The sequence below is a fragment of the Chrysemys picta genome, chromosome 17 (genome assembly GCF_011386835.1).
Source record: "Chrysemys picta bellii isolate R12L10 chromosome 17, ASM1138683v2, whole genome shotgun sequence".
NCBI classification, from domain to species: domain Eukaryota; kingdom Metazoa; phylum Chordata; order Testudines; family Emydidae; genus Chrysemys; species Chrysemys picta.
This window is the reverse complement of record NC_088807.1, coordinates 20,596,074-20,611,052: the sequence shown is the minus strand read 5'-3', so window position 1 is coordinate 20,611,052 and position 14,979 is coordinate 20,596,074. Positions and strand designations below refer to the sequence as shown.

The following is a 14,979-nucleotide window of genomic DNA, read 5'->3' as shown; positions in this document are numbered from 1 at the left end:
CACGTGTGCAAAAGTCAGCACACTCATGCCCACCGCCGACATGTCTAGCCAGTCGCGCCAACAGTCTCCACATGCACCCACCCCCACCAGTGTGTAAAGGCACCCCCCACCTAGCCTCCGGCCACACACTTGTGCAAGGGTGTCTGTGTCACACACACCCCACGTGCCATCTTGGCACCTGCACACCTATCCCCACACCCTGACACACTCGTACACAGCCCCGGCAGCTTGACACTAACACCCCACTTGCTCTTGCACACCCGGCCCCCAAATACATCCACCACCACAGCCTTCCTCTCCATCACCATGCACAACCCGTCACGCCCCCCCTTGACCCACCTCATGAGCACACACCCCCACCCACTGTCACCCCCACCCCCATGTGCACACACCCCCATCCACCCGTCACACCCCCCTCCAACCACCCCCGTGTGCATGTTTCCCCCATCATGGCCCCCTCCACACACATGGCCCCCTCTTAGAGGACACTCTAAGAACCACCCCCATCCCATCCATTTGGTCCCCCCCCCCAACCACTTAACACTCATATCCCGCCCCCACCACACTGGGCCTCACGTTGCCAGCTGGGGGAGGGGCAGAGTCCCCTAAAAACTCTGCCCCCACCCACTCTAGGACTGGCAGGAACCCCCCCTCCCGCCCACCCTGCCCAGAGCTGTTCATCGCTTGGCAACCGCTCCCCCAGTTCATCACCGACCAATCAACTGCAGAGCCACACCCCCATTCGGAGCATATGGGGATTTCCCCATTATCCCCCGCCCCCCCACACACCTACCTGCAGGAGGGGGGAGGCAGGAAGAAATCTCCCCACCCCATCCAGAACCCCCAGATCCCCTACACAGCTGCCCAGCTAACCCCACAGGCCTCCTACCCCGCACGAAGCCCCCCCCGATACCCCATAACCCCCACAGAACTCCCCTAAACACAAAACCCCAGATCCTCCACTCCCAGCCCCCACAAATACACACTCTCCTCTCAGAGCCAGGCAGAGAACCCAGGCGTCCTGGCTCCCAGCCACCCCTCTGCTCTAACCCAGCAAGGCTGATGCCAAAGCCGCCCCCCATCCCTGGCTCAGGGACTCTGACCTCCTGGCCAGACACCCAAGAGCAAAACAATCCCACGTCACTGGAGAGAACCCAGGAATCCTGGCTCCCCTGCTCTAACCGCTAGACCCCACCCCCCTCCCAGAGCCAGGGAGAGAACCCAGGAGTCCTGGCTCCCCTGCTCTAACCGCTAGACCCCGCTCCCCTCCCAGAGCCAGGGAGAGAACCCAGGAGTCCTGGCCCCCAGGTGTCAAAGAAGCTTAAGGAATAAAGCATCGAGCATTTGAAAGGTCACCCGGTATTAGCTATTTTGGGGCGTTTTAAAAACAGAAACAGAATTTTCCAGCCAGTCCCTAAAATAGCCGGAGTCAAGAAATCTAGTTCAGAGCCTAGAGCGCCATGGGGCTCTGTGCTGGGAATGGGTGGCAATGTTCCCCTCCCAACCCGCCGACATGCGACCACATCTGGGGTGCGGCGTGGGGGCTGGTTATACCATCACCAGTAGCCAGAAGAGAGGACCCCAAGGCTGAGAGTGGGAGTGACGGTCTCCCCCCGAGCATGGCTCTCAGTGGAGCAGGGGGGTCACTGACCCTGCAGGCTGGGGGTCTCTTACCTAGACACTGCAGTCCCTGCTTCCCGATCCCCCTGAAAGCAAGAGAGCAACACAATGTTACTTTGGACCTCACCGCTGCAGTGAGCTGCTCACACTCAGTTCACCCCAATACACATATTTAACATGCGCCCCACTCCTCGCCTCCCCCAACATCTGCTATGCCACAAAGTAGGAGGCTGGGAGCCAGGACTCCTGGGTTCTGTCCCAGGCTCTGAACCAACCAGTCCCTCCAGATATGCTAAGACTAAAGGAAGGGTGGCAGCAGCAAACTCATTGGGGGGAGAGAGAATGGAGTTGGGGTATACTGGGGGGGTCTCACCAGATGAAGTCCGTGCAGTGGCTGCAGAACGTGGGCTGGGAGGTATTGGGGGGCGCTGGGGGCACTAGGAGGTGCTGGGGGGCGCTAGGAGGGTTTCACCAGATAAAGTCCGTGCAGTGGCTGCAGAACGTGGGCTGGGGGGGATACTGGGGGGCGCTAGGGGGCACTAGGAGGTGCTGGGGGGGCGCTAGGGGGGGTCTCACCAGATGAAGTCCGTGCAGTGGCTGCAGAACGTGGGCTGGGGGATACTGGGGGGCGCTGGGGGCACTAGGAGGTGCTGGGGGGCGCTAGGGGGGTCTCACCAGATAAAGTCCGTGCAGTGGCTGCAGAACGTGGGCTGGGAGGTATTGGGGGGCGCTGGGGGGCACTAGGAGGTGCTGGGGGGGCGCTAGGGGGGGTCTCACCAGATAAAGTCCGTGCAGTGGCTGCAGAACGTGGGCTGGGGGGGATACTGGGGGGCGCTAGGGGGCACTAGGAGGTGCTGGGGGGGCGCTAGGGGGGGTCTCACCAGATGAAGTCCGTGCAGTGGCTGCAGAACGTGGGCTGGGGGATACTGGGGGGCGCTAGGGGGCACTAGGAGGTGCTGGGGGGGCGCTAGGGGGGGGTCTCACCAGATGAAGTCCGTGCAGTGGCTGCAGAACGTGGGCTGGGGGGGCGCTAGGGGGCACTAGGAGGTGCTGGGGGGGCGTTAGGGGGGTCTCACCAGATGAAGTCCGTGCAGTGGCTGCAGAACGTGGGCTGGGGGGGCGCTAGGGGGCACTAGGAGGTGCTGGGGGGCGCTAGGGGGGGTCTCACCAGATGAAGTCCGTGCAGTGGCTGCAGAACGTGGGCTGGGGGGGATACTGGGGGGCACTAGGAGGTGCTGGGGGGGCGCTAGGGGGGGTCTCACCAGATGAAGTCCGTGCAGTGGCTGCAGAACGTGGGCTGCTTGAAGAATCGCGCCGTGAATTTGTGGCTCTTGACCTCGTGGATCAGTTTCTGGCGCAGCGCCCCCTTGCGGCAGAAGAGCGGCTTGGTCAGGCACTCCAGCTCGGTGGGCGAGGTGACCAGCGCCATGGCCCCACCTGGGCCCCCCAGCCTCGGGCGGGGGGAAGAAAGACAAAAAGAGGAAGGGGCCCTGGAGGGATGGAGGGAAGGGAGGGACTGGGTGGATGGAGGAGTGAATAGAGAGGAGGGATGGATGCAGAGAAGGGAGGTCGAAGGGATGGAGGGATGCACAGAACAGAGAGGGGAAAGGAGAAGGCGGGGGGGACGGAGGGGTGCAGGAGGGAGAGGAGAGTTGGAGAGAAGAGGAGGCAGAGGAGGGAGGGAGGGAGAGAAGGGGAAGAGGCAGGGGACGGAGGGATGAGAGAAGGAAGGAAGGGAGGGATGAGAGAAGAGAAGGGGAGATGGGGGAATAGAGAGAAGGTAGAGGATGGATGGAGAGAAGGGGAGAAGGAGGGGTAGAGAGAAGGAAGGAAGGGAGGGATGAGAGAAGGACGGATGTGAGCAGGGAAGATAGAAGAGGAGGCAAGGGATGGAGGGAGAGAAGGAGGGGTAGAGAGAAAGAAGGAAGGGAGGGAGAGATGAGAGAAAGGGATAAAGAGAAGGAGGGATGAGAACAGGGGAGGTAGAAGAGGAGGCAGGGGACCGAGGGATGGGGGGTAGAGAGAAGGAGGGATGGAAGGGATAAGAAAAGAAGGGATGAGAGAAGAAGGGATAGAAGAGGAGGCAGGGACCGGAGGGCTGAAGGCGACGGCGGAGCGGAGGTTTCCAGCAGGCGCCGCAGGAGGCCGAGGTGGGGACGGGCGCGCCGGTAGGGGAGCTGACGGCCGGTCGGGCCGTGTGTCTGCTGTGGGGGGAGAGCAGGGCGGGGGGAGGCGGGTCTCTGACGGCTCCGGGGGGAGGAGTCGGCCTTAAAGGAGAAAGGGGCGGGGGGGCGTTCCCTGAGGGGGGCCTGAGGACACCCCCAAATGTAGAACCCCACCGTCCTGACACCCGAATCCCCCCCCAGATCCCCTCAGATCCCCCCAGATCCCAGCTCTGGGAGGCTACGGGGAGGAAAGAGGAGTGAGGTGGCTGGGAGCCAGGACTCCTGGGTTCTCTCCGGGGCTCTGGGCAGGGAGCGGGGACTAGTAGTTAGAACGGGGAGGCTGGGAGCCAGGACTCCTGGGTTCTCTCCGGGGCTCTGGGCAGGGAGCGGGGACTAGTAGTTAGAACGGGGGGGCTGGGAGCCAGAACTCGTGGGTTCTCTCCGGGGCTCTGGGCAGGGAGCGGGGACTAGTAGTTAGAACGGGGTGGCTGGGAGCCAGGACTCCTGGGTTCTCTGCAGTGACGTGGGGCTGTTTTGCTGCTGAGTGCCTGGCCGGGAGGTCAGAGTCCCCGGGCGAGGGGTGGTTAATCGATAACCAGGGGGAGGGGGCGATATATACCCAGGCCTCGGGGGCACTGGCTTCACAGGGACGTCGCAGGACCCCGCCCGTCATGCCCCACGGTGCCCCCCTCCTCCTGCTGCTTCTGCTGCCCTGGGGCAGTCACTGCACCACAGGTGAGGGGCAGGGGACCCCCCCCCCCGGGCTCCCCATCCCTTCCCCCACCCGCTGGGCTCACATGCTTCCTCCTCCCCTCTCTGAGGGTTCCCCCCGACGCCCCTCCCCCTTCTCCCCTCCCTCGTCAGGGTAACCCCCCAGCTCACTCCCCCCCCCCCACCAGCCCAACTCCTACCCCCACCCCCGCTGCCCTCGCGTCCCCCTTCCCCCGTCCTCAGGCCTGTCCCCCTCCCCCACTAGGGAACCACCCCCCGCAGGCTCCCTGCCTTGTCCCCCTCCCTTCCCCCAAGGGGTCCTTCCACCCCCTTCCCTACCCCGCACCTCCAGGAAGGGGGGCTGTAGCCTGGGGGGAGGATCCCGCACCACCCCGGGAAGGGGGCTGTAGACTGTAGGGGGGATCCCGCACCCCCCCCCACCCGGGAAGGGGGGTACAGACTGGAGGGGTTGACCCTGCCCCCCCCCCCCCGAGGCTCAGACGCCTGCCCTTGTCCCATGTGATTTTGTTCCAGGTAATTGTCCCGGCCGGGTCTTTAGACAGCCCTTTGCTAGAAACCAGGGAGGGCCCCAGTTCTCAGCTCCAGAGAACCGACCCCGGGGCCCCCACCACGGGCTGAGCAGGGTAGATAGATAGAGAGAGGGGGTGGCTGGGGATAGATAGAGAGAGAGGGTGAAGGGAGATAGATAGGGGATGAAGGGGGATGGATGGATAGATAGAGGGGGTGGATGGGGATAAATAGATAGAGAGGATGAAGGGAGATAGATAGGGGATGAAGGGGGATGGATAGATAGATAGAGGGGGTGGATGGGGATAAATAGATAGAGGGGGTGAAGGGAGATAGATAGGGGATGAAGGGGGATGGATGGATAGATAGAGGGGGTGGATGGGGATAAATAGATAGAGGGGGTGAAGGGAGATAGATAGGGGATGAAGGGGGATGGATGGATAAATAGAGGGGGTGGATGGGGATAGATAGAGAGGGTGAAGGGAGATAGATAGAGGGGATGGCTGGGGATAGATAGATAGAGGGGGTGGATGGGGATAGATAGATAGAGAGGGTGAAGGGAGATAGATAGGGGATGAAGGGGGTGGATAGATAGATAGAGGGGGTGGATGGGGATAGATAGATAGATAGATAGATAGATAGATAGATAGATAGATAGAGGATGAAGGGGGATGGATGGATAGATGGGTGGATGGGGACAGAGGGGGGCGGGTATGAGGCTGGACGGTGTAAGGGGCCAGGTGGACAGACAGGTGTCTGGGGGATGGACACCCCTCCAGGCTCCCCAGCCAGTACGGAGGGGAGAATTCTGTACCCCTCCCGGCCCCCACCCAGCAGGGCCCAGAGGCACGTGCAGACCTGCGCCTCTAGCGGGTGGCTATGGTGGGGATTGCAGGGGCCCTTCCCGGTAAAGTCAGGGGGGCTTCAGAGGGAAATGTTTGTATGCGGCCCACCCCCTGCTTCAAACTTCTCCATTTCTAACAGTACGGGGTGGGGATCCCTGTGGTAACAGCTGGCTGGGAGCCAGAGCACCTGGGTTCTCTCCCCAGCTCTGGGAGGGGAGTGGGGTCTAGTGGGTTAGAGTTGGAGCAGGGCTGGGAGCCAGGACTCCTGGGTTCTATTTGCTGTGACATCCTTCCCCTCCTTTTGCGCCTCAGTTTCCCAACCCATACAAACCACTCTAACAGCTCTCCTTCGTGTCCTGCCAGGCACAGATGGGCCCAGTCTCTGCCCAGCCCGGAGAGAGGAGCCAGCGGAGGGAACAGGCCAGACCTGCCAGAGGACCTGCACCCAGGACCGCGACTGCTCAGGCCGCAGGCAGTGCCTGTGCGATGGGGCCTGCGGGCTGAGCTGTGTGACACCCGGTAGGGGCCAGGACTGCTGCTGACTCCCAGCCCCCCTCCCAGCTCTAACCACTAGACCCCACTCCCCTCCCAGAGCCAGGACAGAACCCAGGAGTCCTGACTCCCAGCCCCCCAGCTCTAACCACTAGACCCCACTCCCCTCCCAGAGCCGGGACAGAACCCAGGAGTCCTGGCTCCCAGCCCCCCAGTTCTAACCATTAGACCCCACTTCCCTCCCAGAGCCAGGACAGAACCCAGGAGTCCTGGCTCCCAGCCCCCCAGCTCTAACCACTAGACCCCACTCCCTGCCCAGAGCCGGGACAGAACCCAGGAGTCCTGGCTCCCTCCCTCCCAACTGTTTTTGTCCTTCCCAGGCCGGACCTGCCCATGGCCCGTGCAGATTGATAACGCCGAGACGCGTTTGGCCCAGGCTTCCCGTGGCTTCGGGGCCCTCATGGAGGTGACCTGCCAGCCGGGCTTCAGGCTGTCCAAAGGGGAGGGAGTGGCGCTGAGCCGATGCCAAGGGGACAGGAAGTGGAGTCTGACGGCACCCTGCGAACGTAAGGGACGGGAACGCCACCGCCAGTCACCAGCCAGGACCTTCACCATCATCCACCCTGCAGTGCCAAGCACCGTGACCCTACCTCCAGCACCGTCACCCAACATCCGCCCCCAACCCCGTCACCCCGCCCCCAACCCCATCACCCCGCCCCCAACCCCGTCACCCAACAGCCACCCTCAACACCATCACCCTGCTCCCAACACCATCACCCAACATCTGCGCCAACCCCATGACCCCGCCCCAACACCATCACCCAACAGCCGTCTCCAACTCCACCACCCTGCCCCCAAGACCATCACCCAACATCCTCTCTGGCCCCAACTCCCACCTCTGTCACCCCTCCCCAACCCCGTCACCCCGCCCCAACACCACCACCCAACAGCCACCCTCAATGCCATCACCCTGCCCCCAACACCATCACCCAACATCCACCCCCAACCCTGTCACCCTACCCCCAACACCATCACCCTGCCCCAACACCATCACCCAACATCCACCCCCAACCCTGTCACCTCACCCCAACACTGTCACCTTCTCCCAACACCATCACCCAACACCCGCCCCCAATACCATCACCCCACCCCAACACCATCACCCAACATCTGCCCCAACCCTGTCACTCCACCCCCAACACTGTCACCTTCCCCCAGCACCGTCACCCAACACCCGACCCAAACACCATCATCCCGCCCCAACACCATCACCCAACATCCGCCCCCAACCCTGTCACCCCACCCCAACACTGTCACCCCACCCCGAAGACTGTCACCCCGCCTCCAACACTATCACCCAACACCCACCCCAGCTCTGTGACCCTGCCCCAATACCATCATACAACACAATACATCTCAACACACTCACCCCACCCTTAACATTGTCTCCCAACAGTCACTCCCAACACCATCACTCCACCCCAACACTGTCACCCAATACCAGCCCCCAATACTGTCACCTTCCCCCAACACCATCATCCAACACCCACCCTCAACACCATCACCCCATCCCAAACAGTGTCACCCAGTCCCTGCCCCATCATGATCACCCCACCCCAACACCATCACCTGACCCCAACATAGTCACCACGCCCCAACACCTGTCCCCAACACTGTCACCCCAACACCTGCCAACAACACTGTCACCCTGCCCCCAAAACTCAACACCATCACCCACTCCCAGAACCCACCACCAACACTGTCACCCAACACAAACTACCAAAACACAATAGTGTCACCCACACCCAACACCTGCTGCCAACACCAACACCATCACCGTATATCAGTCACCAACACCCCACAACATCACTTCACACCTCCAGCCTTCTCCACCTTCCACCCTGCATCATCAGCTGCCAACACTGTAACAGAAAAACCAACACACAAGGTCCTGGATTGTTTTTTCTTGTTTCCTGGTCTCTTTACAGATGTCCCAAAACTGGGGAGAGAACCCAGGAGTCCTGACTCCCAGCCCCCCTGCTCTAACCAATAGACCCCACTCCCTTCCCAGAGCTGGGGAGAGAACCCAGGCGTCCTGGCTCCCAGCCACTCACGCTGGCAGTTGCCAAGGGCAGGTTGCTCTCTAGGCAGTGAACTGATCAGGATGAGTCCCGGGGCCGATTCAAGGGTAACGGATCCCCTGGCAAGCAGAGACCTAGATAGGGAGGCAAAGCAGCTATCCTGGTCCTGCGTCCTCCCCCAGCCCGCCCCCAGGCGGAGCCAGGGGACCCAGCATCTGGAGCAAGGGGGCCGGCGCTAAATAGGGTTAAGGGGCCGCCTCCCCGGAGGGATCGAGCTCTGGGCCAGATGGAAACTGTCCCATCGCCCCCACGACAGTACACTTGGGGGAGGGGCTGGGAGCCAGGACTCCTGGGTTCTCTCCCCGGCCCCGGGAGGGGAGTGGGCTCTAGTGGTCAGAGCAGGAGGGGCTGAGAGGCAGGACTCCTGGGGTCTATCCCAGCTCTGGAAGGACAATGCGGGGTGGGGGGGGGGGCTGGGAGACAGAACCTTCACTTCCAAAATCAATTGACTCCCCTGAATTTTCCCCTCAAAGCCAGGACTCTGCCTCCTCCCCTAAAATGCCAGTGAAATAAGAGAAACTTTCCCCTCCGAGCCCCAGATGCTGCCCCCCCAAAAAAAATTAGAGCCAGATTCTCAATCTAAACTCTGAACCCCCAAATTGGGTGACCCCTCCACTCCGAGGTGATCTCTGACCCTTGGGCTCCGAAGTCTTCTTTATTCTCCCCCTCCCCCTGCCACCCAGGAGAAAGATGGAGCCTGTTGGGGGGAGGAGAACCCAGGAGTCCGGGAGAAGCAGCACGCGGGGAGGGACCTACTCCCAGCGAAACCCATGGGGTTCCCCCCCTTGTCTGGGAATTACAGCCTCGGGGGCGGGAGGGGAAGGCTTTGGAGAAGGAGAGGTGGGGCTAAATAAGGGGAGGAGCCAAATGTGGAATGGGATGGGGCCTGCTGGGAGGGGGAGGAGGCAAATGGGGCAGAAGGGGAGGCATTTACACTGAGAAGGAGGGGCCCAATGTCTTACAATGGCAAATAAGGGAAGTGCAGGGTTTAATGCGACACTGAAGGGCCCAATGGGGATGGAGTCTACTAAGAGGGAGGGGCAAATGGGAAAGGGGAGGGGCCTATTGGAAGAGGGCGGGGCAAGGGCCTGTCTCTTAAAGGGAGACTGCCCCGCCCCCTGACGGTGTTTAAGGGGAAGGAACCTAAAAAAATCTTCCCCTTGCTGAGGCCTTTAATGGCTCTTTGTGTCTGGAGGATGCCAAGGGTTAAGGGGGGAGGAACTTGGCTGTGAGACAGGGGTGACCCCCCCCCCTCAGTTGACTCCCCTCCCCCTTCCGTCCTCTGTTCCAGGGGATCTGACCCCGGCATCCTTCTGCAGCCCCCCGCCAGAGACCGACAATGGCTTTTACAGTGGCGCCTCCTACAGGGCAGGCGGGGAGGTGCGGTACAAATGCAAGCGCGGGTGAGTTTCCCCCCCCCCAGCTCTGCCGGTGCCCCTCACTCCCGACCCGCAGCCCCTGCCAGCCCAGCCCAGGGCTCCCCCCCATCCCTGCCAGTGCCCCTCAATCCCGACCTGCAGCCCCGCTAGTCCAACCCTGGGCTCCCCCCAGCTCTGCCGGTGCCCCTCACTCCCGACCCGCAGCCCCGCTAGCCCAACCCTGGGCTCCCCCCAGCTCTGCCGGTGCCCCTCACTTCCGACCCACAGGCCCCCAGAGAGCCCAGCCCCATCTCCACCCTCACCTCTCCCTCCCATCCAGGTACCGGCTGGAGGGCCCAGAGACCATCCGATGCCAGGAGAACCAGGAGTGGTCTGGACCTGCCCCGACCTGCCGCCGTGAGTAGGGGGAAGGGGGGCATGAGGGGGGTCCCGGTTTCTCTCTGTCCCCGTCTGCCCCCATGCCAGGGCTGGCCCATCCTCCCAGGCTCCAGCGCCAGGCCAGGCCCCCTCCCAGCTGGGAGGGAATGTGGGGGGCTGGGACTGTGCTCTTGGAAGGGGGTGCAAGGGAGCCTGGGGGATGCCCTAGAGAGAGAGATCCCCCCCATATACCCTGCATCCCTGTACCCTCCACATCGCTTCCAGCCAACCAGCCCCCACACCCCCATTCGCCCCACACACCCCTCCAGCCATCCAACCCCACATCCCTCCAACCATCCACCCCCACACCCTCACCCACCCCATATACCCTGCATCCCGGTACCCCCCACATGGCTTCCAGCCACCCACACCTCACACCCCCATCCGCCCCCCTCATACGCCTGCATCCATGTACGCCCCACGCAACCTGCATCTCTCCACCCAGCCCTTTGTCCTTCCCTCCCTCCACCCCCCGCCCCACTCTGTCCATGCTCAGGGCCTGTCCGTGACCCCGTCTCTCCCCCAGCCGTGTTCTGCCCGCCCCCCGGGGACATCGCTGAGGGCTACCTGGTGGCGGTGGAGAAGCCTCAGTACCGGGCCGGGGAGCTGGTCTATTACCTCTGCAAGCGCAGCTACCTGCTGGATGGCACCAACCGGGTCACCTGCCGGGGCAACGGCACCTGGTCGCCCCGGCCCTTCTGCAGAGGTACCGCCCCTCCTCCGCTCCCCTCCTCCCCAGAACCCCCAGCCGGAGCCATGGGCCCATCTACCCCGGTATCCCGCCTCCTCCCATCCCCCCTGGATCAGCCCCCGGGCCCATCTACCCCGGTATCCCGCCTCCTCCCATCCCTCCTGGATCAGCCCCGGGCCCATCTACCCCGGTATCCTGCCTCCTCCCATCCCCCCTGGATCAGCCCCCGGGCCCATCTACCCCAGTATCCCGCCTCCTCCCATCCCCCTGGATCAGCCCCCGGGCCCATCTACCCCGGTATCCCGCCTCCTCCCATCCCCCCTGGATCAGTCCCCGGGCCCATCTACCCCGGTATCCCGCCTCCTCCCATCCCCCCTGGATCAGCCCCCGGGCCCATCTATCCCGGTATCCCGCCTCCTCCCATCCCCCCTGGATCAGCCCCCGGGCCCATCTATCCCGGTATCCCGCCTCCTCCCATCCCCCCTGGATCAGCCCCCGGGCCCATCTACCCCAGTATCCCGCCTCCTCCCATCCCCCCGGATCAGCCCCTGGGCCCATCTACCCCGGTATCCCGCCTCCTCCCATCCCCCCTGGATCAGCCCCCAGGCCCATCTACCCCGGTATCCCCCCTCCTCCCATCCCCCCTGGATCAGTCCCTCAGTCCATCTATCCTGGTATCCCGCCTCCTCCCATCCCCCCTGGATCAGCCCCCGGGCCCATCTACCCCGGTATCCTGCCTCCTCCCTTCCCCCCTGGATCAGCCCCCGGGCCCATCTATCCCGGTATCCTGCCTCCTCCCTTCCCCCCTGGATCAGCCCCCGGGCCCATCTATCCTGGTATCCTGCCTCCTCCCATCCCCCCTGGATCAGCCCCCGGGCCCATCTACCCCGGTATCCCACCTCCTCCCACCCGCCTTGGATCAGTCCCTCAGTCCATCTACCCCAGTATCCCGCCTCCTCCCATTCCCCACAGATCAGCCCCCAGGCCCATCTACCCCGTCTCCCGCCTCCTCCCTGTCCCCCGGATCAGCCCCCGGGCCCATCTACCCCGGTATCCCGCCTCCTCCCATCCCCCCTGGATCATTCCCTCAGTCCATCTACCCCAGTATCCCGCCTCCTCCCATCCCCCCTGGATCATTCCCTCAGTCCATCTACCCCGGTATCCCGCCTCCTCCCTGTCCCCTGGACCAGAGCCATGGGCCCATCTACCCCAGTATCCTGCCACCCCCTGTGATCAGCCCCACTAGCCATCTACCCCGTCTCCCGTCTCCTCCCTGTCCCCCGGATCAGCCTCATGGGCCCATCTACCCCGGTCTCCCGTCTCCCCGCAGCGCGCTGCCTGGTGCCGGCCCAGCGGAGCCGTGTGCTCTACCAGGGCCACAAGCTCTGGATCCACGAGATCCCACAAGGGCAGGTCCAGCACGGGGAGATCGTCACCTTCTACTGCCGGAGCCAGAACCAGACGCAGACCCAGACCCAGAGCTGCAGCTACCAGGCCCCCGCGCGCTGCTTCGATGGCCTGCTGCCCCTGCCGGCCTGCTACGACGGTGAGGGGCAGGAGGCTGGGGGGGCAGGGAGGGAGCCGTGGGGGAGCTATGGGGCAGTGGGGGGCAGGGAGGGAGCCCTGGGGGGAGCTATGGGGCAGTGGGGGGCAGGGAGGGAGCCGTGGGGCGAGCTATGGGGCAGTGGGGGCAGGGAGGGAGCTGTGGGGGGGCTATGGGGAAGTGGGGGCAGGGAGGGAGCCATGGGGGGAGTTATGGGGAAGTGGGGGGCAGGGAGGGAGCTGTGGGGGGAGCTATGGGAAAGTGGGGGGCAGGGAGGGAGCCCTGTGGGGGGCTATGGGGCAGTGGAGGGCAGGGAGATAGCTGTGGGGGGAGCTATGGGGAAGTGGGTGGCAGGGAGGGAGCTGTGGTTGGAGCTATGGGAAAGTGGGGGCATGTAGGGAGCCCTGGGTGGGGCTATGGGGAAGTGGGGGCAAGGAGATAGCCGTGGGGGGAGCTATGGGGAAGTGGGGGACAGGGAGGGAGCCCTGGGGGGGGCTATGGGGAAGTGGGGGCAAGGAGATAGCCGTGGGGGGAGCTATGGGGAAGTGGGGGACAGGGAGATAGCCGTGGGTGGGGCCTTAGGGAAGTGGGGGCAGGGAGGGAGCCGTGGGAGTGCGAGATTTACTGTGGGGACAGGGAGCTGTAGGGAGGCAGCAGGAGAGGGGTGGGGTGGAGAGCTGTGGGGGGAGGGGTATGTCCACGGGCAGGGGTGGGGGAGGTGGATCCTGGGGGGGAAGAGGGGAATCCTGGGTGGGGGGAGATGAAGAGGGGTGGGATTCAGAGGGGAGCCGTAGGGGTTCTGGGGGTATTTTTACCGCACTCCCCTCCTCACCCGCCCTGTCTCGTTTCAGAGCCCACGTGGCTGCAGTACCAGTTCTTCCCCAAGCGGGTGGTGTCCGAGATCCGCCCCTGCTGAGCCCCCCGCGGCCCCCCGACACCCACACACAGCCTGACCAGATGGACCGCCCACGCGGCGGGGAGGAGCCAGCAGCCAGCAGGGGACCCGTTGACAATGGTCCCTTCCTGGGAGGACCAATCGTGTGAAAGCTCCTCATGCGAGGACCCCAGAGTGCAAAGACTGCTTGTGCAAAGGTGCAGTTGTGTGAGGAGCCCGTCGGGCGAAGACCCCATTGTGCAAAGGCCCCATCATGCACAGACTGCAATGCCAGGGCCCCAGCGTGTGAGGTCTCATCGTGCAAAGGCCCTGTTGTGCAAAGGACCCATCGTGCGAGAGCCCCATCGTGCACAGGCTGCAGGGCCAAGGACCCAGCGTGAGACGGTCCCATCATGCGAGGTTCCATCATGCAAAGTTCCCGTCATGAGAGGGCCCATCGTGCAAAGGTCCCGTTGGTACCAGGGCCCCATTATGCTGGGCGTGAAAGAGCTGTGGGGGGTAGGGGCAGTGGTAGGGGGCTTCCTTGTCCCCATTCAGTGCATTCCAGCTGGCACGGGGATCCAGTCCTGGCTTTAGAGCCCATCTCCGACCCCAATAGAGAACTGGGGGGGGGAGGGGCTGGCATGCCATTCCTGGGGGGAGGATAGAAAATCCGGGCAACTCCATTCCAGCTGGCAGTGGAATCCAGTGCCGGGTTTTCCCTCCCTTCCCCCGCATGTCCCAGAGGACCAGTCCACGTGCGGGGAGGGGGGGCTGGGGAATCTAGTCGTGTCCATTCAGCAGCCAGGATAATCCAGTGCCAGGTTTTCTCCTCCATGTGGCCTCAGTGAAATCCCGGCCTGGATTTTCACACCTGGAGTGGACTCCGAGCCCATCTCTGTGGCAGGAGGTGGGGGGCCGCGCCGGGGAGGTCTCTGTTCTTTGGAGGGGGAAGGGGGCGGGCCGGGGGCTGTTTGTTCACTTGTATTTATTGGCTGTGAGTTTGCCATTTTTAGTAGAGAAATAAAACAAAGCAAGACGCTGAAATCTCTCCCAGAATCCTCCGGGGCCTGGAATGGGGTGGGGAGGGAAATGCCCCACTAAGGAATGATCTTGGGGTTCGCCAGAAGAACTCCCTGCTATGGGATAATATCAGAGTCACCCAGGGAATCCCTGCTACAGCATACCAGGGTTCACCCTGGGGGAATTCCACATATAGGATAATATGAGGGGTCACCTGGGGAACTCCCTGCTACAGGATAATAGCACAGGTCACCTTGGGAACTCTCCACTATGGGATATATCAGGGTACCTGGGGGTACCCCTCTGTTATCAGGGTTCACCCAGGGAATCTCCCCCCCCCCAAGGGTAATAGTTTTCATTCTCAGGGTCCCCCCAGGATAATATTGGTTCACCCAGGATCTCCCTGCTATGGGATAATATTGGGGGGTTCACCAGGGGACCCCTGCCCTGTGGGATAATATTGGGGTTCACTCAGGAGGACCCCTCTGGGCTCATAACAGGGTTCACCAGGCGAAATCTCCCTGCTATGGGAAAATATCCGGGTTGAACG

General features: G+C 63.0%; 2 protein-coding genes across 2 annotated transcripts in view; one reads left to right on the top strand and one right to left on the bottom strand.

Annotated features, from left to right (window-relative positions):
• Positions 1 to 3,379, bottom strand: part of LOC101937053 (protein kinase C gamma type) — a 12,071-nt gene extending 8,692 nt beyond the window's left edge. The window contains 2 exon segments of the mRNA XM_065570948.1: positions 1,457 to 1,706; positions 2,883 to 3,379. Of these exon segments, the coding sequence (XP_065427020.1) occupies positions 1,457 to 1,706; positions 2,883 to 3,049 (417 nt within the window). The 5' untranslated portion in view covers positions 3,050 to 3,379.
• Positions 3,380 to 3,642: 263 nt separating this feature from the next.
• LOC101942255 (beta-2-glycoprotein 1-like) lies at positions 3,643 to 14,453 on the top strand. Its single transcript, XM_042843221.2, has 8 exons — positions 3,643 to 3,770; positions 6,233 to 6,388; positions 6,742 to 6,927; positions 9,794 to 9,905; positions 10,201 to 10,277; positions 10,825 to 11,004; positions 12,320 to 12,535; positions 13,384 to 14,453. The coding sequence occupies exons 1-8, from the start codon at positions 3,653 to 3,655 to the stop codon at positions 13,446 to 13,448; spliced, it is 1,110 nt and encodes a 369-aa protein (XP_042699155.1). The 5' UTR covers positions 3,643 to 3,652; the 3' UTR covers positions 13,449 to 14,453.
• Positions 14,454 to 14,979: the final 526 nt, after the last annotated feature.